Below are 24,242 nucleotides of genomic sequence, written 5' to 3'. Positions count from 1 at the left end.
TCAAAAATAGAAATCAGGATTTGTGTTACTAGGAGAAAATAATCATGGACCAGTTACCATCTTGCGCAGTTTGTTTTATACCAGTTATATTTAAACATATTACATATTATAAACACATTTTAATTTAAGATTAGCCTTTTAAACAAGTAGCCTGACAACAGATATAGGTCTGTCATTTGAGAATATTGCAGTTTATGGGACAGACAACATTTAACAAAAAAAATGTGATTGAAAATATGTGGTTTGCAGTCTGCTTTATTTGTGTTCTGTAAAACATAATTATCACATCAATCAGGCTAGTAGTTTTCACGAAGTTGAAAATATTATTTTTAATAATCTACCCCCGATTTTTAATGGTCAACCTGATAGAATAAATAGCAAGGTATGCGATTGTTGGATATCAATACGTTCAAAGAGTTAAAGGGTGCCACGTAATATCAATTGTTGATTTGTGGTTCATACTTGGTGGCCGCTATTCGTCACGCCTTCTACTGGGTGGTTAAATGCGTTCATGCAACGAAATTTTAACACGTTATTTATCAAAATAAACGATATGTGTGTATTCACGTTTACATTTATAAAACCCAGAACACTCAAAGGGAACAATTGTGTGATATGTAACATGCAATATCGATTATTATTCTAAAGACATATTCTACCCCTTCCATCGACCCAACTCCTGCACAAATAACGCGGCACCAAAATGAATATATACAAAGTAAATACTTCCTTTGTCTTTCTGACAATGTATTGAAACTATATTTTTTAGTTTTGTTATGCTTTTGAGACGTGTTGCCGCCTCCAATTAGTTGTCCATTGTCTGTCAGATATGTCTTGTACAATCTAAAGGTGATACAAGTGTCAACCATTCCTTTCACTTATTCGTCAAAGGTATCATGAGTTTGTTTATGTTTGGCTCTAATTTACCAGACGTACACAGCAGTCAAACACACGAGGGCTTGGTCTGTCATAGTAGCTCTGCAATGTGTTGCCTTGTATTTTTATTGAACAGAATGAACAAACGAGTTTGCAAAAGCCTGGTTTATTTTCAGTTTCACATTTCACCGTAATCCATATTACAAATAGTACAACAACATTGATAATATTTAATTCTCCCCAATGACAATTATCTCCCTATACATACTTTAATAAATGAAACACATTGAAATAAGCATGTCATTAAAAATTGATATCATTTACAATTGCGTAAGATATTTTGCCATACCTCGATTTGATTTTAATTTCAGTTACATTATTTTTACCTATCGACGCCGTTGGCGCTCTTTTCTGTGTGGGTGTGGTCGCAGTGTCCTGTGTTGATAAAGTGGTTTTCAACACAGATGGCGTAAGCTTACCTTGAGATATATTTGTTGTTAGATCTAGAGTTAGGTACAATCATTCATTATTAAACAGTTTAGATTATATAGTATAGTATAGATGCGATTAAATGCTACTTCATAGATTAATTCAAAACTAATGATATACTGTGATTCAAACCAGTTGATCCAATTGTTGGGATATACAAAATAAAACAACATGGCTATTAGTGATCGTGTAACATATAAAAACAGTATACATGTACGAAGTTTTAACCCAGTAGAACATACTATTAGTATATAAAAAAAATACATGCTTGAAGCAGATAATTTGTATATAAATTAGACAATTAAAAATGCAAATTATTGAATGCAGACATTCAACTACAAGGCCAAAACACATGTTTACTTGAAAGAAATACATTCGTTCTAAGATTGTACTATCTTGGAGCAGTTTAATTTAGTATATTACAGCCAGTAATAGTTCAATGTTCCAAAAGGAGCTGAAGTGGCTGCAAGTATGTTGTATTATTTCCCCTATAAATACCCATTTCAGTATTTTACCCCACTCAATTTGGTACGAATTATTCTTTTTCTCTCATTTTAACTCACCTATGGCCGCTGGTGGTAGTGTTTTTGATTTCAGTGTGGTCGCAATTGTCTGTTGTGATAAGGTGGTCTTCAAAACAGATGATAACAACATATCTTCAGATGTATTTGTTGATCGATCTAGAGTACAATGAACAACAGCGAATTTATGTAAATTGAATTATATTCTCTATTAGGGAACATGTATTTAAAACAGTAATGTAAACAACGAATATAGAATAGTAGAGAGAGATAAAATACATCAGTTTAAAGTGTTTTAAATCGAAAACATGGTTGCTGTTCAGTGATTCATATTATGTACATTGCATAAAAACCCATGGCTATAATTGCAAAATATCCATTTTTTCAATGTGCGAATTTGTTACCCACCTGACATAATATGTGTGTGTATTATCAGTGCAGTCAATGCTAGACTTGTCACACAAAAACAAGTAAGTAGTATGGATAATGCCTTCGATATTGCTTGTCTGTTGCAGTCACACTGCAATTCCATTTCTTCATCGTCCATTTCATCCATTGTAACTGTAACTTACATGCAGTGTGATGTAAGCAAGTAATCTGATTCTGTTAAAAAAAACAAGAACTGCTCCAGGGGTTTACAGTGAGAAAGCCGATGCACAGCTGTCCATGTTCGAGCATGTCAACATTTATTCAGATTGGGGAGTTTTGATTTTCAATTTGAACCTTGATGCAAAATACTAATTAACTTTGCCTATTGTTTCTAGTTTATCATAACCATAACATTAACCATATCATAAACCATAAACAAGACAGCACAATACATCTTAGTTAATTGTTGACCAATGGTCAGTATAAATAAACTTGTCCCAACTCCATTTTGGTCTTCATGAAAAGCCTTTAAAAATGCTAATATGAAATATGGTAACTGAATTTTGACTAAAAATACGTCAAATGAGATTATATTCTGTTCACCTAATACACGTACAACATCTGATACATGTTTTAGTAAATTTTTTAATTTACAAGAAAAGGTAGACTCAACATAAAGGCAAGCATGTCGGCACACTAACACTAGAACTTGAGTATGCTGAATTAATCACAGGCTTCACAACTTGAGCACAGGACTGATCAATTCAAATAAGATGATCCATGATTAGTGATAGGACAAAACGTCCATGCCTGCCTAAATACCATTATTTCCATCTTCCATCCATCTGGCACAAAGTGGGCATATAGCTTTGACATGAAAGTTGTCCGCTCAGGCCAACTATATATCATGCAGCAAACAAATGTCGCAAAGACACTGCAACTGTTATGTAAGATGTTCACCCAACCATTCTAGACCAACTCGGGAAGCACTTCCGGGGTATGGCTAATTCCAGAAAATTCCTATTCACTGAGACAGGACCACCAACTAACTAACTTACCGATGGACGAATGGTGAAATATCAAAAACAGACCAGATAATTGTTGTGTGACCTCCCCCAGCTGAGCAACCAATGGCATCTAATGACGACAGTTGTAGAAGCTGTAAACATGCGCAGATAACCTGGCTTGTGTGTAGTGTAATGGTACGGGTAATGGTAATGGTTGTATCAGCTGGCAATGTATTCAAAAACAATCATGCTCCGATACAATGTGCCAACCGGAGTAGTTGTTGGTTAAAAAGTGTGCATATTATTCACCTAGTTTGCATACTCATCGGCTAATTTTGCAGGATTCTCACTAATAATATCTCATGAACCACTTATTACATAAAACAGATCATCAACCATTTGGTTATACAATCTTTAATTACTATTATCCACTAATTGACTCCTGCGTGTGAAGCACAGAATGGGAGTCTTTGCAGTGTGTGTCTCTATGTGTATATGTTGCTTTTACTTGATGCATAAATGCTCTGGGTTAATGTGCAGATTTACTATTTGATATCCCAAGTACTGAACATCACATTTCAATGGAACTTGGTACATGGATGCTCAAGGACAATGCACAGACCAGTTAAATGTTGGTTTAAAAAAATCTATTATTATTTACCTAATTTCATAATAATTCGTAAATGTTTGGCTTTTCCATCGACATCTCACGTTCTAATCACATTTCAATGAGACTTGGTACATAGATGGTCTGTGACATTGTGCAGACCTTATTAGTTTTACATTAAAATATATGTATATTAATTACCTGATTTGCACAGTAATTAGTCAGTTTCCAGACACTTCTTTCAATGCATCTTGGTACATTAATACTCTAAGACAATGCAAAATGTAATTTTAGAAGGGAGTTTACAAACCAGGTATGGATCATCGAATCACGATTCATTATCATCCACAATGTAATGATATTGCTGAGATATCCTGGCATTGTGGTTCACTTATCATACCTCCAAACATGTATCAAGTCAATCCGATTAAAATAAGATCCTAGTTTTGGTTATTTTATTTTATTTTATTTTATTTTATTTTATTTTATTTTATTTTATTTTATTTTATTTTATTTTATTTTATTTTGGTAATTGCGAAAGCCAACAAGGATCTGATCCAATGTCTATGTAAATCCAGTTCAAATCTCGCGTAAGTAACAGCCAATCACAGTCCTCTTTTATACAGGCTGTCAGTTGCTTACTTTTCAGTGTAGCGATACTCTACGGGCAATCTTTCTGTACATTATATTTTTCCCACTTGAATAAACCATTACTAGAAAATTACTAGTATATTTTTTAGTTACAACGGAGATTCCACAGCATTTTATAATTTTTGTCATTACATTGAATATATTTTCACTTCCAACAAATGTGTACACTTCCAGATACATCTTCGCCGGCCAAGGTTCGTTTATTCAGTCATCGCTTCAATCAAACAACTGAGCATAATTCTCTAGAATGGAAGCAAAAAATAGGTAAATCGTAATGATTAATATAGAACAGAATAGAATAGAACTTTAATAAAAAGTTATTGTATAATTTACAAAACGTTGATACATTTTGGTGAATATTTACAGCTACAGCTTCAATACCGTAGACGATTTTGACAAGATCGTCAACAAAACATTACCCGTCCCCAGGGCAAGCAACTGGAAAAAGATACCGGTGTTCGGTCGAACCGGTGAAAAAAATCGTCACTCCCGGAATAACTATGCAAAATAACTAACAAGCCACAATATAAACATAAAAATAAATGATGACTTTCGTTGCATTTGAGATGATTAACTTACCGAAAAGCCTTTTTTTCCTGATCGTTTTCGTCGCTAACGTCGGTATAATCCGCCATTTTATTTGAGTGTGTTTGCGACCTGACTTTGCCCGGTGACGTCATCAGGCTTGCTATAGAAGGAGGTCTGTCATTCGTAAAATCGTCGATAGTGGGTTTCGTTGAAATCTCGTTACATAGGCAGAGGCCAGGTGTATCTACATACGGAATTAAAAAAAATCACAAAATCAAAGTAAAACAATAAAATAAAAGGCATTAAAAAATAAAATAAAAATAAGTTCATAGCCAAAATAATTAATATGGTCTTTATTTACAATAGAAAGCCATCGGCCCATAATATTTACACAAAAATAAAATTACAATTTTTAAACAATTGACAATTCTTGTAGCTTTTTTCGCAATTTAATTGCGTGAAAAGTAAAGGCTCCCAGTTTTTGAAGAAGATCTGTATTTTTGTAGGCATAATTTGTAATATTTACTGAATGTTGGGGGGATTAAAAAAGTTAACAGAAATATGTTTTATTTAAAAATTACCAAAAAAGGAACAAATAAGTAAAAAATGGTATTCATTTTCAATGTTACTGTTACAAAGCAAGCAAATGCGTTCACTCCTATCTACATTATTTTTTCCTATCTGTCTCAATACAAAGATAGTGGCATGAACAGCGGAGTCGAGCTAACATTTGAACATGATAATGAACTTTCACACAAAATAAATACTTTTCAGGTTCCAAAGAAAATATTAATTCCCTATAAAATGTCAGTTTCTCTTAAGTACATGCCTGGCTGAACCAATCAGTATATAGAACTTGTTTCATTTTTTTCTTAAAAATGCGTAAAAACACATTTATTTTGCGATTCCCAAACATCTATCATGATTTATATTTCAGTCAGTTTGACAGTGGTTGTCATGACATATACTGATAAAGGTTAATGACAAGACCAGATGGCGAGCTGGTCGAAATCAACCAAAAACATCTTATGACTCTGCAGTTTTTAAGATACAAGACAGTAGCTGTAATTCTAAACCAATGTTGTTTGCGAGTTTAAAAAAGGTAGTATCTTGGTGGAATGTTAGTGCGAGATTATTACCCCATCAATATTAGTTAGTGTTGACAATGTATAGAAATGTTTTCTCTAGACAGCTTGACGAGTAATTAATTGATTATGATGTGTAAAACTTTCATGTGATTGGTTGTTTGTTGGAAGGAAAGGCCTTGGAGTCTCTTATACTGATTGTAATTGGTTAAGGGGTGACAAGAAATAAAGATGGATTTAATGCTGTCTCGGGTGAAAACCAGGGACTTGGCAGAGAATCGTTTTGGGAACATGAACGAAGCTTGTGTGTGTCTTTTGTCAGTCTAGCGTGGAAACGACCGAATCCCGGTTACCTAAGTGAAAGGTTTTTAACCATCAAAAATACCTATCACACGTGGTGGAGAACCCGGGCATTGTGTTCAACACAAAAATCATCCTGGGAACACTGTATGATTACAAGACAAAAGACATACATGATGGAAGGGATTCGTGAAGTTTTAACGGAACATCTTGGACAAATGACACAAGCCATTGCTGGAGACCAAAGAATGACACAACAAGCGGTAGAAGGAATTCAAGAAGTGGTGGAAGATCTTCAAAATCGTCCAACGCCTGTCAACATGGGAATCGGGCCAGCTCCGTTTAAAGGTAAACAATCAGAGAACGCAACATCCTGGTTACAGAGATTTAATGCGTACGCAGACTTTAACCAACTGCCGAATGATAGAAAAGCGGCAGGATTCAGAATGTTGATGACTGGCTCAGCCGAGATGTGGGTAAATGAATTGCCAGCCCAAGTAAGAGATGATTATGAAGCTTTAACGGCGGCCTTTATTGCATATTTTGAAAACGCCGATTTAGACTGGATACTAGAACAAGAACTGTCTGAGCGAAAGCAAGGGGCCGACGAATCCGTAGAAGATTACGCGGCAAATATCAAGTCGCGTTGTGCCCGACTTCGTAAAACACCCGAAGAACAATTACGTTATTTTCGCGCCAGGCTACGGAATGACATCAAGAGTCAGGTGATCGTCCATCAACCTCAAACCATTGATGAAGCGAGACGAAGAGCCAGACTGAGTGAGATAGCTTGTCAGATGCAGGAAGGCGAGAAAAAAAAGAATGGCGCAGATCTATCAGCGATTGAATTCAGCGTGGAAAGGTTAGCACAGAAAACTGAACAATTATTACAACAACATCGACCGCAGTACGTATACAGCCCGCAGCAGTTCCAGGGACCAGAAAGTCAGGTTGGTTCAAACCTAACTTACCAAGGTAGACAATTCAATACAATTCCGGTATGTGGCATTTGTAATAAGCAGGGTCATTCAGCAGCCGGCTGTTACAGCCGTGGAAATTATTTCAGTGGAAATTGTTATAATTGTGGCAAAAGAGGTCATAGGGCAAGGGAGTGTCGAAGGGAAGCACAAAAAGGGAATTCGAAAGATATAATTTGTTATAGTTGTGGGGCGAAAGGCCATATTGCTAAAAATTGTGATAACGAAAAACAAGGGGGTAATTTAAACCCAAAAAGTCTATTTTAGTAAGGGCGGAGAATAGACTGACTAGCCATAAGAAAAGAATGGTAGACAGCCCTCTTTTGTGTTCAGTATCAACCGATATCTATAGAAATAATGTAATTAAAGTAAAATTAGATAATGATTATGTATGGGCATTGGTAGACACGGGAGCTGAGATTTCAGTTATTTCAAGAAGTTTCATACGAAACTTTCCAAACTTGAGAAATCGTAAAATATATCCCCCCCTTCGAAGTTCAGCACGTACTGTGAACGGTCAAATAGTTCCGCTCAGGGGTCGAATCTATGTTAGGGCAGAAATAGCGGGTCAAAAAGTGACTATTCCTTTCCACATTGTCGACTATACAAAAAGTAATGTGATAATTGGAGCAGACTTTCTAGCGGAACATAAAGCAGTTATTGATTTCTCATCCCGAAAGTTTCATTTGAGACCGAAGTCGCCAATATGGACACAAAATAGTATTACAATTCCTCCCAAGACACAGCAAATTATGACTAGTAAAACTCGATATCATTATCCAAATGGAGTAATTGCAGAAAATAAGTGCGTGAATAATTTATCTAAGTACGGGTTATTGACTGCAAAAGGCATTTTTGAAATACATAAGAATAAAGTGCCAATTAGAGTAATGAATCCGTTAGACACAGAAATTCAAATTCCTCGAGGTATTAAAGTTGGAATGATACAATGTTTGACCCCGGATACTGGCATAATTAACGTCGGCTCAGAGGGGGAGCATTTAAGTTTGAATGAGTTCAAGTACGATGATCACCCTAGTGAAACAGTAAACCCTTTCAATATTGACATGGAGAGGGCAGATTTAAACTCTGAACAAAAAGAAAGATTAAGGAAATTCCTAAATATGAATGGAGATATATTTGCCGAAATTGCAGGACACATGGGTCACACAAAATTAATCCAACATAGAATAAGATTAGTAGGCGACCCCGACCCAATTAGTTGTCGGCCATACAGGGTCACTCCTCAAAAAAGATCGGAGATTGAAAAACAAATTAATGATATGTTATCTGAGGATATAATTTCACCTTCTGTTTCGGAATGGAGTTTTCCGGTTGTCTTGGTTACGAAACCTGGGGGTGCTTATCGATTCTGTGTCGACTATAGGAAGTTGAATGCAATCACAAAATTAGAACCATATCCCTTACCCTTAATAGTGGATTGTTTTGACTCCTTGGGAATAGCCAAACCCAAATATTTTTCGACGCTTGACCTAAAAAGTGGATATTTCCAATTAGACCTACACCCAGATAGTCGTGAACTCACTACATTTACGACCCATGCTGGGAATTATCAATTTAACCGATGTCCGATGGGGGTCGCTGGGAGTGGACATTCATTTCAACGGCTCATGAATATTGTGCTTAGGGGATTGAATTGGAAAAGTTGTTTAGTTTATCTAGATGATATAATCGTATTTTCCGATACTTTTGAGAAACATTTGGGGGACCTGAGTCAAATATTCCAAAGGTTAAGAAAGGCTAACTTAAAACTGAAGTTATCAAAATGTAATTTTGCGTGTAGAGAGGTTAATTATTTAGGTCACGTGATAAGTAAGGACGGTATCAGAGCAGATCCAGAAAAATGTGCAGCCATAAGGGATTTCCCCGTTCCACGTGATGTAAGAAGTTTGAGAGGATTCTTAGGTATTTGTAATTATTATAAAAAGTTAGTGTTCCAATATGCGAAAATAGCCAGGCCTTTGAATACAATGACTAGCAAAAATATTGCGTTTGAATGGACGGAAGAATGTCAACAGGCATTCGAACAGCTGAAAGAAGCGCTAACAAATCCGCCTATATTGGCATACCCCGATTTTGAGAAGCCATTTATATTAAGTTGCGACGCCTCTGGCCAAGCCATCGGTTTTATTTTATCGCAAATACAAGACGGACGTGAGAGAGTTATTGCGTATGGCGGGCGGGCGTTGACCCCGGCAGAGCGTAATTATCCTATAACACAATTAGAGGCTTTGGCCGTAGTTGTAGGAATTAAATACTTCGACCCGTATTTAAGGCACGCAAAGTTCAAGGTAATAACAGATCACTCAAGTTTAAAGTATATATTTGGGTTAGTAAGACCTAAGGGCCGAATCGGAAGGTGGGTCATTGCCCTACAACAGTATGATTTTGAAGTTGTACATAGGCCCGGTAAGGTTCACCAAAACGCGGATGCATTGTCTAGACGTACCTATGAGGGGCCCCAAACGATCACAGAATTAGAGGAGGACGATGATTTGATTGGAATAGTATCCTTAGTGACTGATAAAGTCCAACCGGAAATTAATAATGAAGGAACAGTAGACGTATATTGTGAAGAAAATGTAGTCGGTGGAACGCCTGCAGAAACAGGCTGGTGTAATGTTAGCGAAATGCAACGAGCCGACCCAGAGATAAGCCAAATAATAGATTATTTAATAAACGGGACCCTACCGCCTGAACCGCGCAAGGCGCGAATATTAGCATATACTAGAGACGAATATGTTATGGAGAATGGAAAATTATATCACCTCTGGTTCCCCAAGGGTAAATTTAGTAAAGAACAGGATTGCGTAAAACAGTTAGTCATTCCGCATAAATTAAGAAATCGCGTTTTAGAACAATTTCACAATGAAGTAACGGCAGGTCATTTTGGGTTTGCAAGAACTTATGCTTCAATCAGGCAGCGTTATTATTGGCCAAAAATGGCTTCTGAAATCCATAGTTGGGTGTCTACGTGTGTAGATTGCGCCACTAGGAAATCTCCTAAACTACGCTCCAAGGCCCCCTTGATACCGTTAAAAATAGAAGCCCCTTGGCATAGGGTCGGAGTTGATTTTATTGGGCCCATGCATAAAACTCGGGCGGGAAATCGGTATATTATTGTGTTTACTGATTATTTTACGAAATGGGCCGAAGCGTTCGCGACGGAAAACATGAATGCTCGAACAACAGCTAGGATTCTATTTGATGAAATTATATGCAGGTACGGAGCACCAAGATGTCTCTTGTCAGACAGGGGTCAAAATTTCTTGTCGGAAGTAATCAAAGCGACCTGCCAAATGTTTGGAATCAGAAAAGCAAACACGACGCCATATAATCCACAATGTAACGCGAATACGGAACGTTTTAATCAAACATTAATTCAAATATTAAGTATGTTTTGCGACTCTAGACAGGAAGATTGGGATGTATTTATACCGGCCGCGTTATTTGCGTATAGAGTAACTAAACAGGAAACGATTCAAGAAACACCGTTTTACTTAACATATGGGAGACGGGCGACGTTGCCAATAGACACAGTGTTATTAGAACCAGAACAAGAGAATAAAGTACCCCGAGATTATGCGGAATTACTGAAGGAAAAATTAAAGGTTGCCCATGAGACTGCTTTAAAATGCATTGAGGCTAATCAAGAAAAAATGAAATATTATTTTGACAGAAGAGCGAAAGAAAGTACGTTCCAAGTTGGGGATATTGTTTATTTGTACACGCCTAAAGCAACATCGGGATTGAGTAAAAAACTAGAACATCGGTGGCACGGCCCATATCGCACGTTCGAAAAAGTATCTCCCGTGAACTTTCGATTGCAACGCGTATGCGATGGGAAAATATTTAAAAAAATATAGTTCATGTAAACAGACTGAAACGCGGAGCTTTACGCGAAGAACAAAATGAAGGAGATATATTTGAGGAAGCCCCTGAGTTTGAAATCGTGAATGCTGATGAGAGGGGTACGGAAATGCAAAGTGAACCCCCGTCCACTCAAACGGAAATTCCTGGAGAAAATGTTCCTAATTTAGATGATATACCCGAAGGAGAAAATGATTCGGTAGGGCCCAGAGGCACAGAGATGAATAGTAAAAATAGCGGATATTTTGGTATCGAAAAGATCATTAAGGGTAGGCTAAGGAACGGTAGAAAAGAGTATCTTATTAAATGGGTGGGGTACCCAAAAGATCAAAATTCTTGGGAATGTTATGAGAATTTAAACGAACAGGCGAGATTATTTTTAGAAGACCATCCGATACCCCTTATGGGATCGACAAGAGCGAATAAAAGAAGGCGGGAAAAGTTGATTAATGGTTTAGAAGTATATTAAAAAGAGATTAGTGTGTGACAAGACGAGTGTTATTTAGGCCCTGGGACGCACATCATTCATTACTAACGACAATACTTAACGAATTCATTCATACGAGATCATTTCTCAAGGAGCGTGGAAAGAATCCATGATAAAGCCTAAGTTTAAATTACATGGAAGTGTTATGTCCGCACTATAGCTACGTACGGGTTTGGTGTTGGGGGTCACACTTTCATGAAGACGCCGGGCGGTGACGCCATGGACAATTTGATGAGAACATAGGAAACGCTTTAGGTGGGTACTTAATTCTACCATTCTACCACGCAAATTGAGAATTGGCCACGAAGTTTTCATTTATCATGTGTCATACCCCTTTCTTTTCATTTCATTACTAATTTATAGTGCGTCTCCCGAGAAATTGATGTCAAGATGAGAATAGCGTTGATATTTATTAGTGTATTACTGGTCGTACGATGGAAACCGTCTGTGCAGATGAGAGATTATGTTCTGCGCCCCAATTATGGAGTATTGTTTGAACGGGTAGCAAACATCGATAACAGCCTAACGTACTGGCATCATACGTTCGCAATACCTTATTTAGATATTCCTATGATGAGTGTGAATGAGTCATTATGTTCGAACGAAACAGTTTGTAAGGTGAGAACTTTGAGCATATTGATTGCATCCCTTCCCAGGGTCCGGGCTAAAACGTTATATTTGCCAGTAGACGAGTTAATTACGGATCATCCCTTGCGAGATTTGAAGAGTTCCATGATCCAACTTCGAAATGAAACGTTAATTCTGATTTTAATGTGTTCAGGATTCTTATTAATATTGGCGGTTATTCGATTGTGCAAGTGTTATCGTAATCGCTCTATAATGTATCGTGCACCTAAATTGCCCCGTACTAAGTTAATTTTAGAGATATCCAATGACAAGCTGTATGTCTTGGTAAATGTTATGACCCTGTACGTGTCTCCGAGCCATTTGGCCTTTGCAAAGCGACCCGTGATCGAGAATTTAACAGTTGAACGTGGTATAATTTCGTCCGTGTTGAATATCGAATGGGGTGATTTAAAATACAAATTTCATGGTGTAGAACGTGTAATTCCTTTGCCCAAAGCCGTTAAGATACCAAAGTGGAAAGATAGTAAGTGCATGGCTGTGGAAGAGGTAGGGAATCATTATAGATTATTGGTGGGTCTATCTGAAGTATATACCGAGATTCCCAGGGATATTACTAGTATGCAGTAGATAGGGAACCCAATACTGAATAATTGGGATAGCAAGTGAAGTGCTGGCACCTCTCCTTGATAGAGTAGGATATTCGAAAATATAACCAATGTATTTAACCTCATAATCTTTTTATTTAAATATATATAACTATTGTATTTTAGAATCATAACAGTATAGTGTTTAAATTTATAGCTTTTTATTTGAAATTATAATTACCATATGTAATCATTGTATTTACTCATTTGAAACTATGTATTTTGTTATATTAGAGAGTATTTTACTTGCTTAACGATTGTTGATGTATTTGACGTGTGAAATATAAAGGTGATGACATCCTTGGTATTGGAACGGTATGTTCGGAGAACATGCAGAATGTAAAACAGGGGGTTGTATCATGATTTATATTTCAGTCAGTTTGACAGTGGTTGTCATGACATATACTGATAAAGGTTAATGACAAGACCAGATGGCGAGCTGGTCGAAATCAACCAAAAACATCTTATGACTCTGCAGTTTTTAAGATACAAGACAGTAGCTGTAATTCTAAACCAATGTTGTTTGCGAGTTTAAAAAAGGTAGTATCTTGGTGGAATGTTAGTGCGAGATTATTACCCCATCAATATTAGTTAGTGTTGACAATGTATAGAAATGTTTTCTCTAGATAGCTTGACGAGTAATTAATTGATTATGATGTGTAAAACTTTCATGTGATTGGTTGTTTGTTGGAAGGCAAGGCCTTGGAGTCTCTTATACTGATTGTAATTGGTTAAGGGGTGACAAGAAATAAAGATGGATTTAATGCTGTCTCGGGTGAAAACCAGGGACTTGGCAGAGAATCGTTTTGGGAACATGAACGAAGCTTGTGTGTGTCTTTTGTCAGCCTAGCGTGGAAACGACCGAATCCCGGTTACCTAAGTGAAAGGTTTTTAACCATCAAAAATACCTATCACACATCATCTAAGTTACATAAAAATAATATATTCTTAACATGACTAACCAAGGTTAACCTGGATCTGAGATTGGATTTTTCAATATTATACAACATAAGGTAGCATTTCTTTCTGGATTTTTTAATAATTTTGTCCAATACCTAATGCATTTCAATACTGTGTGAAAATAAAAAGGAAATCTTCCACACTTGCCCAAGACTGCAACATTTGGAGCATTGCAAGAGAACAAATAACGACAGGCCTGAAATTGTACATATTCCAAACATAAATGATTTTCAAAGCCTCATACCTCGGAACCATAAGATAATATTGGTAACACCATAGTGTCAAACATTTTAAAACATACATCAAAGGATAGCATACCTGTAATTTTTGTAACCCTGGTAATATTAAAAAATGCCTTCTTTGCCTGTTGTGATTATATTTTTGTTGCATCAGACCAAGAAAGTCGGTTTGAGAAAATAACACCTAATTATTTATAATATGGCATCACTTCGATTTGTTCCCCATCGTAAGTCCATCGTAAGTCATTTTTTGAAAGTTGACCCTCAGCTTTAAATACAATCAATTTAGATAAATTTACAATTAGTTTCCACTTATTACAATAGGAAATAAATGTGTTAAAGTGTAATGCACTAGTAATTTACGACGCACCTATATGGCTAATACGTAACAGTAATTCATGACGCATGCGCTTTGTATATATAGTACGTACTAGCGATTTAAATAACACAAATCACCGATTAATCGAACAACTGCTACTGTACATTGTACGTGAGCAAAAGTACATTTCTAGTTTATGATAAGTTGTAATTCTAAGCATGAATTGAAGTATATCTTCAAATACGCCCCAGTATATTTGATCTGAACATTTATATGAATGTATATCCCATCGATTCCAACAGTATAGCATCTTATGTTAATTTGATTCCCGGTGTCACAGATAGTAGACATGAGGTGGGGCGTGACAGACGAAGCAGCTAATGACCACACAACTATGCAACTATGTCTGGAGGAAATCAGAAACTGTCAGCAAATATCTACTGGTCCCAAATTTGTGGTAAGTTCCAACTATCATTTCAATATTCCAACACAATAAATGTGTTCTACTAAACCAACACTTCAACAAAACACAGCCCAGCTGTTCACAATCGTCGACGTCTGAAATGCAACTGAACAAAAGAAAAGAACTATAAGTAATTATTTCCTAAATGTCATTATAATTGATTGAGAACGATTTTTATGTTATTCTATGTGACTATTGTAGTACATCAGGTGCTTTGGTTTGCGAAGTGCGCCATCTGTATTCGGCTGAGCTTTGGTCGTAATCTGATGTTCAGATCGACAATTTGGATTACCATTTTAGTGAGGTCACCGTATTTATTTAACAGATGCAGGAATTCATACAACCCACATTTTTGTTCGTTTACTGCACAGAGTCTCCTTTCTCATAAATATGGAACACGCCCTCTACCGTCGGATATCATTTGCAACGAATTTGAGACTATTATTGGAGCAGTCGACAGCGAAGAAGACAGGACGTTGATGAAACAGTATGTTACCACAAACGGCTACATTTTCTTATGTTAGCTCTAATTGACGTTATAACCAAGACACGTGTCACTGTTACCTGTGATTTATTTTATTTATTACTTAATCGTATTTGTTATAGGTGGTATAAACAGGACACCAACGCCGTCCCTCCAGTGTACATTCTCCAGCCGATATCATCCATCATCTCTAATTTCGGTCACCAGGGCAACAGAATGCTTGCCGAAAAGACCAAATCCGAATGGTGGCGTACCTATGAAAGATTACTTGAAATTACAACAAAGGCAGTTTTGCTGAGTATCAAAGACACCGTGAGGGCGCATTCGCTTATTAACTCAAGTAAGTTGAGTGTGCGCCGAGTACACGTACTATTTCTCTGTGTATGCTAAAGCAATTGTCATTTATTTCCAGTGTATACATTTACTGACTCCTCCACCATGACGCAGATACTCTCATTTACTGAATGTTCATAATATTTGTCTCCGTGTTTATTCCAGTTACAGAAAAAGAGATAGAATTCGGTCTCCACCAATCACAAGACGTTTCTTCAAGTTGTCTGTGGTTCAAGCGTGAAATCCAAGGTCTTGCAGCCAATGACAAGAACCCGTCTGCTAAAAACTTTGTGGATCAATTAGACAGCAAAGGTATGTACAAAATAACGTATTGGCAGTCGCCATGGAAACAAAATGACCTGATAAGTATCCAAAGTGATAACCATATTCTACAAAGACAAAACACTGCCGTAGATATAAATATACTATTCATGGTCCCGGGCTCGACTGATGGTTCATTCAAATACGTTAATATACTGTAAATCATTTTATTTGTATTGGCATTTAATTTTACTAATTTTCATAACGTGAGCTTTTCACTTTCACGAATTTGCAGAACATTAAAGGTGTCCTTGTCTTACCGCAAATGGGAATTATGCAATGATTCTGTATGTCTAAATAAAACATATAATGAATGTGCAAAATTTTTGATGAAGTACTCAGACGTAATCCCGCGAATGGTCTGATGATTTGAAATGTACGACACCCTAATTCATTCTAGTTTTGTTTGCATTTCAGGAACGCCAAACACAATTTCACAGGACCTACTATGCCTGTTGAAGGAACATCATATCCCGACTGTCCTTCCTAAAGACAACATCGTGGAGTACAGTGTACCTTGGGAAGACGGAAGTACGTCATTATTATATATCCCAATATCATGCAAATACTAGATCCGCATACAGTCTCGTGTTTATTTTTTCGTGTTTTTTCAATAAAATAAAATATCATGGGAGTGTGAAAATGGCTAAAACCAGGTTACCAGAAATAACTTGGCCTTCGACATTTATACACTCCCATATTTTATTTTATTAAAACACAAACAAAAAATAAACAAGAGACCGTATGCAAGTCTGTCATAAGACTAACCCCGATCAAATCAATCATCCAATTAGCCAATCAAGGAACACGACACATGGTATTCCGACTTGTATTACCCGAACAGAGTCCACCAACAGCACCGGCAATAAATACTACACTTATCAGCATATACGGACACACGTAAACACAATAAATCAACATATTTAAATTTGTTTATTCTCGGTAATGGTACTTAATTTTATGTATAATATATGCATTACATGTTATTGTTTTTAGAATTGCACCCTGTGAAATATTCCGACTGCATAGAACTACTATGCGATACCTTCCAAAGAGAGATCCAGAGAATGGTGACGAAGGGTATCGAAGAACGCGATCAACTGAACGACAGCCTGTATGAAGAGGTTATTCAGCACGCTGTGTTCTGTCAACAGAAATGTGCCGTCTTCCATGGTAGACAGGATACACTACACGTAAGTTTGTAAGTTTGGCATTTCAACCATGGAGACTAGTCATTGCGAGTTTTCTGTAGTGATCGAAAGGAGTTGGTACCATTGGTGGATGCTACATCCGCTGGCTTAACAAAACCTTGGTTAGTTGAAATGTAGAATACTTTAAAATAACGTTATAATAATGCAAGATGGGACATTGACTCAAATAAGTCCAGCATAGGCAGTGTGCCACGTTTCGAAGTTTGCATCTCCACTTAAGTCCATTCACATAATTGCTGTGCCAGTATCCGGACACTAAATTATTATTTGTGTTTTTGTTGGCCACTAACGGTCATCTAATCTGTAACTTTACATTGCGAGAAAAGATGATTTAAGAACTGGACTGTCTATGCCCTAATTCCCGTACAAACGATCCAGTTTTTGGAAGAAATAACGCCAAAACTAACGAATCATACTTTTCACGTGGACTGGGAGTGCAGATGTCAACATTAAACTCCCGTGAACAACGGCAATGCAGACAATAACTTTAACGTTCCACTCTCTCGTATCCCACTCCACCACCGCCGCTTATGACATTTACATAGGTAATTGTTAATGCATAGAACATCATTAGCATCGTGTCTAGACGTTTGTCAAATATCCTACAGTGAGTGGAACACTGCATACAATCTATGCTGCAATATCTAACTAATCATCAATACCCTTTGTTCGACAGAGAATTGAGAATTATGTTCGTGGAGAAATCAGACAACCTTTGGTTGTATATGAACCCTCAGGCTGCGGTAAAACGTCCATAGTAGCCATGGCAGCTACGAAGACACGTCAATGGTTGGGCGACAAATGTAACGTCGTATTGAGGTAAATTACACACGGCAAGTTGGCAACCAAGTGGAATCAAGTGCGAATCTAAATTAAATGACACTGAACTAAAACTCATTAACAAACTTAATTTGCAATTTAAAAAAAAGGCATCGAATAGTCACACATAGTTCATGTTCATATATTACTACTTCATGTACATATATACTACTTCGTGTTCATATATACTACTTCATGTTCATATATACTACTCCATGCTCATATATACTACTTCACGTTCATATATACTACTTCATGCTCATATATACTACTATATTCATATATATATACTACTTCACGTTCATATATACTTCATGTTCATATATACTACTTCGTGTTCATATATACTACTTCATGCTCATACATACTACTTCATATTCATATATATACTACTTCATGCTCATACATACTACTTCATATTCACATATATACTACTTTACGTTCATATATATACTACTTCATATTCATATATATACTACTTCATGTTCATAAATACCACTTCACGTTCATATATATATACTACTTTACGTTCATATATACTACTTCATATTCATATATATACTACTTCATGCTCATACATACTACTTCATATTCACATATATACTACTTCACGTTCATATATATACTACTTCATATTCATATATATACTACTTCATGTTCATAAATACCACTTCACGTTCATATATATACTACTTCATATTCATATACTACTTCATGTTCATATATACTACTTCATATTCATATATATACTACTTTACGTTCATATATACTACTTCACGTTCATATATATACACTACTTCATGTTCATATACTACTTCATGCTTATATATAGTACTTCATATTCTTATATATACTTCATGTTCACATATACTACTTCTTATTCATATATATACTACTTCTCATGCTCATATAAACCATGTTTACAATTATTCAGGTTCCTGGGAACTACTCCAGACAGTACCATGATATATCGATTGCTGACTAGTTTATGTCAGCAGATTTGTAAAGTACGCGGAGAGGATGCCCAGATTCCTGAGGTAATTTTTTTTTTCACATAGCCAACATCCTTGTTTTATATTCGGACAAATAGACACCTTATAAATTAAATAACAATGGAGTAGTATTTATGAACATGCTCTTTGTGAATATTAAACAGCAGTATTTGTTTATGTAAAGTATATCAGAGCCGTAAAAGAAAACAAATCATAATATGACCAGTGAATAAAACTATAATAACCACTCACTTACACATGTAAGAAAAAGTAAAAATAAATAAATTACATTTCGTCAATTATAAACAAAATATGTCTTCGATTTTAGAGTACGAAGGAGTTGAAAGATTTTTTTCAAAGATGTCTTACTCTGACGAAAGATGATCAGAAAATTGTTATCTTTCTGGATTCACTGGACCAGCTGAATCCACATGGTAAGTGAAGTTCAAGTGAAATGACAATCACAAAATACTCATTGGCCCAGTTATTTGTACATGCTATCTTTATCACTGATCTCACTGAGCTCGATCGAGATATTTCACAATATTTCCTATTACTTACATTTTTTTGTATGTCAATATCAATTTGTAGATGGTGCAAGACAACTCACTTGGCTACCAAGACAGCTGCCACCAAATGTGAAATTGATAGTTTCCACTTTACCAGAGGATGAACATACCTGTTTCCCGTTATTACAGGTAACGCATTATTCAATCTTAACACCGAAACTCAAGGCGTTGGAGTTCATCAAATGAGTTTTTCTTCCCGGATGTGATAATTAGAGGGAGTAATTTTGTTATTCGCAGGCAATCATCAAGGAGGATGGGCTGTTCGTGCCAGTACCACAATTACGCCAAAATGAAATGCAATATATTCTCCAAGGTTGGCTGAAGTCGTGCAATCGTACACTGTTACAAGAACAAATGGACTGTGTAATTACCGCATTCCGCAACTGCCCTCTACCGTTGTATCTTAAACAGAGTTTTGATGAGTCATGTAGATGGCGCTCGTACACTCCAATGAACGAAACCCAGCTGGAGAAGAGTGTCCGTGGCGTAATCAATTCATTGTTCGAACGAATTGAGAAAAAACGTGGTTTGGTACTCGTGACACGTGCATTAGGGTATATAACAGCAGGTAAGAACCAGTCACACGGCGCATACGGTGTCACAGGATGTTCAGATAGTCAGAGGAGAAGCACCTTACAATGACGCCATTGCCGCATTGCATTATGGAATATATGTGCATGTATAACCACTGGCTCAGAGAAGGCGCCCAAAAAACCGCCACTGTAGTGCAACATACAGACACCAAATAACGTAAAACATTTATTTCCAACCAGCTCGTAGTGGCTTATCTGAAAGCGAAATAGAAGATATACTTTCTTGCGATGATGACGTATTAAAAGAAGTCTACCAGTACTGGACACCGCCAGTTCGACGTCTACCGCCGTTGTTATGGGTACGATTGCGTTCACATCTCTCGTTGTACCTTGTGGAAAGAGGAGCAGATGGTTCACGTGTTATATATTGGTATCATCGGCAATTCATTGAAGCAGCGAAGCAGCGGTATTTGAATAACAATGCACAGAAGAAAACCATACACTCTGGATTGGCTGACTTCTTCATTGGAAAATGGGCCAATGGTGAGAACTCCTCCCCCTTTTATCATATGCATGTGCAAAAATAATGGAACGGCAATAAAAACACACACACAAACAAATAATATTGCGATATAATCTTTTATATATACAATGTGTTTTACAGGGGTTAAAAAGAAGTACACCAATAAACAAGGACAGGAAGAAGAGGCAGATCGACACGTCACAGCTCAACCACTGTCGTTTACAGAGACAAGTTTTAATCTCCGTAAATTGAATGAGTTGTCTTTGCATCTGATAGAGAGTAATAACTTAACGTCATTGAAGAAAGAAGTACTATGCAACATGAATTGGTTATCGGCGAAGTTGTCAGCAACAAAACTCAGGTAAAACAAATTGAGTTCGAATTAAATGCTTCATGAGCAGCACAGGGGGTATATTTAACCCCTACTCATATAGACATCCCTGCGACCGCTTTTGTATGTTTAGTAATAACAAATTATTCCCTATGAATGTATACAGTTATTGACGATTCCAATTGGCCTATCTTGTTCTTTATTCATTATTCTAATAACATGATTTAATGTTCTTTCACCAGGGATGTTCTAGACGATTTAATGGTGCCGTGGAAACATTTACAAATGAGGATATCACAAATGTAAAAGAGACCTTACAACTTTCAGAGGAAGGCTTGCTACTGGGCCCGTCTCAGTTGCCAGGCCAATTACTTGCTCGTATGTCCGCGGTAGGCTACTATCATATGTTGTCATCATATACATTATGTTCAATAACAACACAGACATTAATTATAAAGGCTTAATAAACTGGAGACTCCGTTATCTTACTTACTTACTTACTTACTTACTTACTTACTTACTTACTTAGTTATTCTCTATTCCATTCTAGGACTCTACAGGGTTGTTAGAGGAAGCTAGGAAGGGAAATTCTTTCCGCTGTTTGTTACCATCACATATATGTCTAACACGACCTGGTGGTCCCCTGGTTCATACCATGACTGGACATACAGAGAAGGTATCAGCTTTAAGGATTTCAATGAATGGAGAGTTTGCTGTCACAGGTATAGTGATTGCATCATATGTAAATCTGACAACCTATATCCCATTTTTACAAACATTTCCTGTGAATGTTCTATCTTAATGTAAATATAAATAAAGATGTCTCTTTTCACGTTTGCAGCTGGTTATGATGGTAACATAAACATCTGGAGAATCAGTGACGGACTCCTGGAGCGTAGCATTGAAGAAGTCGGGGAAGACATTGATGACATACAGTTTTGTGACAACGAGAAGTACATTGTGGCTACCACTGCCATGGGATGTTGTATTTACCGATTCCAGAATGGTGAATTAATTAATGAAATTGCGAAAGATTCAACAGAGGACCTAAGCCGTCCAACAAACATCTTCTGTGTGAAGTCAAAAGCTTTCATTGTAGGGTTTGGTTATGTAAAAATGATAGATTTTGAAGTTAGCTCTGAGCCTCAGATTATCAAAGGTGATGTCGCATCAGAGTTGGGAAATGCACCGACTGTGTACTCTGAAACTATGTTTGGCGTGACTGATGAGCTCGTGGCATTCAAAGACCCATCGCATAAATTATTTACAATTGCAGACACAGGCAACCAACTTGCGCTAGTGAGGAGGGCGAGAATATTCAAAGAAGATGATGATGAGGGAATACGTTTGTTGACCAGTACACAAAATGGGGATATCCTGTTTACATCTAAACCGTCCAATAAACTGTTGCTGTATGACGTTAGAAATGATGTCATGCTGAAAAGTGTTTTTCTTGATGCTGTTAACGAAGATCCGCCAATTTACAACAGATTGTGCAGATCGCTTGCTGGTCCGTACTTCATAGGGATGACTTCAAACAACGCAATAATGTGGAATATGGAAACTGCAGACCAATTACAAATACTTCCCGGATTCAAAGTTCGATCTGTGGTGTCCACACAAGGGCACATTCTCATTGCAAGCTGCTATGACGACCATAGTGTGAGAGTGTGGGATACAACACGACAGAGAGACACCATGGACAATACGAACATTTCAAAATTAGGCAGTCCAAGTGAGAAATTCGTCCAAATTCAAAATTTTTATAAATCATCAAATCAGAGTGAGTTTGCTACAATATCTGTAGTAGATGAGAATTGTGTACGCTACAGTATCTGGTCTTTAAATACCGGAGTACCGGAAAGAAGTTACACAGCTGACAATATACCCTTTGACAACTCTGGACGAAATCTTCTGTATTGTCTAGATTCAAGCAAGGGATGTTGCAGAATCGGTGATGGTGACGAGAAGACACTCAGTGTTGTAAAATTTGATAATTGGAGTAATTATCACAAATGCGGAGAAGGCAAGACCTCACAGTATCTCTTCTGTGCTCTTGTCAGTGAAGGCAGAGAGATCCTTGCAGGGAGTCCTTTTGAGAGAGATATTCTTCTGTTCGGTGTTGAAAATGGAGAGCTGATCGAATGTCTTTCTCCAAACACAAATGAGAACTGTTATCAAATGACAACCAATCGGCATGGAACCATAGCTGTCCTTCACTTTCACTCTCACGGATTACAAATATGGAGCATTGCAGAAAGAAAAGTGCTGTTTCGTATTACCACCACGACAAAGACGTCTGACATTGGATACATACTGTCAGCAAATGGTAGATACATGGTCGTAAACACACCTTGTTCTATTCATGCAAACGATGGTGAACGAGACATTAAGATGAACTCTGTGATAGAAATAATAAAAGGTGAGACTGGAAAACTATATATTTTTATTTTGATACATGTCAAAGTCAATATGAAAGTTTCCAAATTATTGTGTTGATAATGACTGGTAATATTTGTACATTTCAGATCCCGGGAAAATTGCATTAACAATGGCAATCACAACAACAAACAATGCATCCCTCATACTTTGTTTAATGTCTTGTAACATATGTTATATAGTATGACATCAATTATTTATGTTTTCCAGAAGCGATATGTTATGTTATACCAAGCACTGAGAAAGTAAAAGGCTTCATCGGAGAAAACAACAAGATAGTTACATCAAACAATGAGTTATGGAACGTATGGTCAATTGAAAAAGGTATGCTTGGAATCGTAAATATATCTCGCATTGTATTGTCAAGAGAGTACAACATTCACATTAGTGGATACACGTCCCTTAACTTTGTGTACGTCTTTCATCTTAGATTGCAGAACGGTATATCGAACGGTGTATATTGGAATCATTGATGATCATCAAAGAGCATCTCTGATGATTGATTTTTTGATATACGACCGTAATGAAAAATATAAATAGTTTTGCTTGTGTATCTTGGAATTATACTTGTTACACAGTTAACATTACTTCTTCGCTCTCCAGGACAACTAATTCAAAGCTGGAATATGCCAACTGCAATGCACAATAGTGTGATTGTTGATGCAGAGAAGGGCAGCCATGTTCTT

General features: G+C 36.8%; 1 protein-coding gene and 1 long non-coding RNA gene across 2 annotated transcripts; both read left to right on the top strand.

Annotated features, from left to right (window-relative positions):
• The first annotated feature begins 11,876 nt into the window (after positions 1 to 11,876).
• Positions 11,877 to 12,318, top strand: LOC146747578 (uncharacterized). The gene is made up of 2 exons (XR_014928876.1): positions 11,877 to 12,043; positions 12,152 to 12,318. It is a non-coding gene; the product is annotated as an uncharacterized LOC146747578 (long non-coding RNA).
• Positions 12,319 to 12,628: 310 nt separating this feature from the next.
• Positions 12,629 to 24,096, top strand: LOC102807783 (NACHT domain- and WD repeat-containing protein 1-like). Its single transcript, XM_085497374.1, has 19 exons — positions 12,629 to 12,922; positions 14,879 to 14,995; positions 15,373 to 15,488; positions 15,608 to 15,825; positions 15,984 to 16,130; positions 16,557 to 16,670; positions 17,136 to 17,332; positions 18,027 to 18,169; positions 19,104 to 19,206; positions 19,490 to 19,595; positions 19,753 to 19,859; positions 19,968 to 20,298; positions 20,504 to 20,806; positions 20,928 to 21,147; positions 21,371 to 21,506; positions 21,668 to 21,839; positions 21,959 to 23,539; positions 23,767 to 23,880; positions 23,987 to 24,096. The coding sequence occupies exons 1-19, from the start codon at positions 12,629 to 12,631 to the stop codon at positions 24,094 to 24,096; spliced, it is 4,629 nt and encodes a 1,542-aa protein (XP_085353500.1).
• Positions 24,097 to 24,242: the final 146 nt, after the last annotated feature.

This window comes from Saccoglossus kowalevskii, chromosome 3 (genome assembly GCF_978046115.1).
Source record: "Saccoglossus kowalevskii chromosome 3, keSacKowa6.1, whole genome shotgun sequence".
NCBI classification, from domain to species: domain Eukaryota; kingdom Metazoa; phylum Hemichordata; class Enteropneusta; family Harrimaniidae; genus Saccoglossus; species Saccoglossus kowalevskii.
This window is presented reverse-complemented; position numbering and strand designations above follow the sequence as displayed.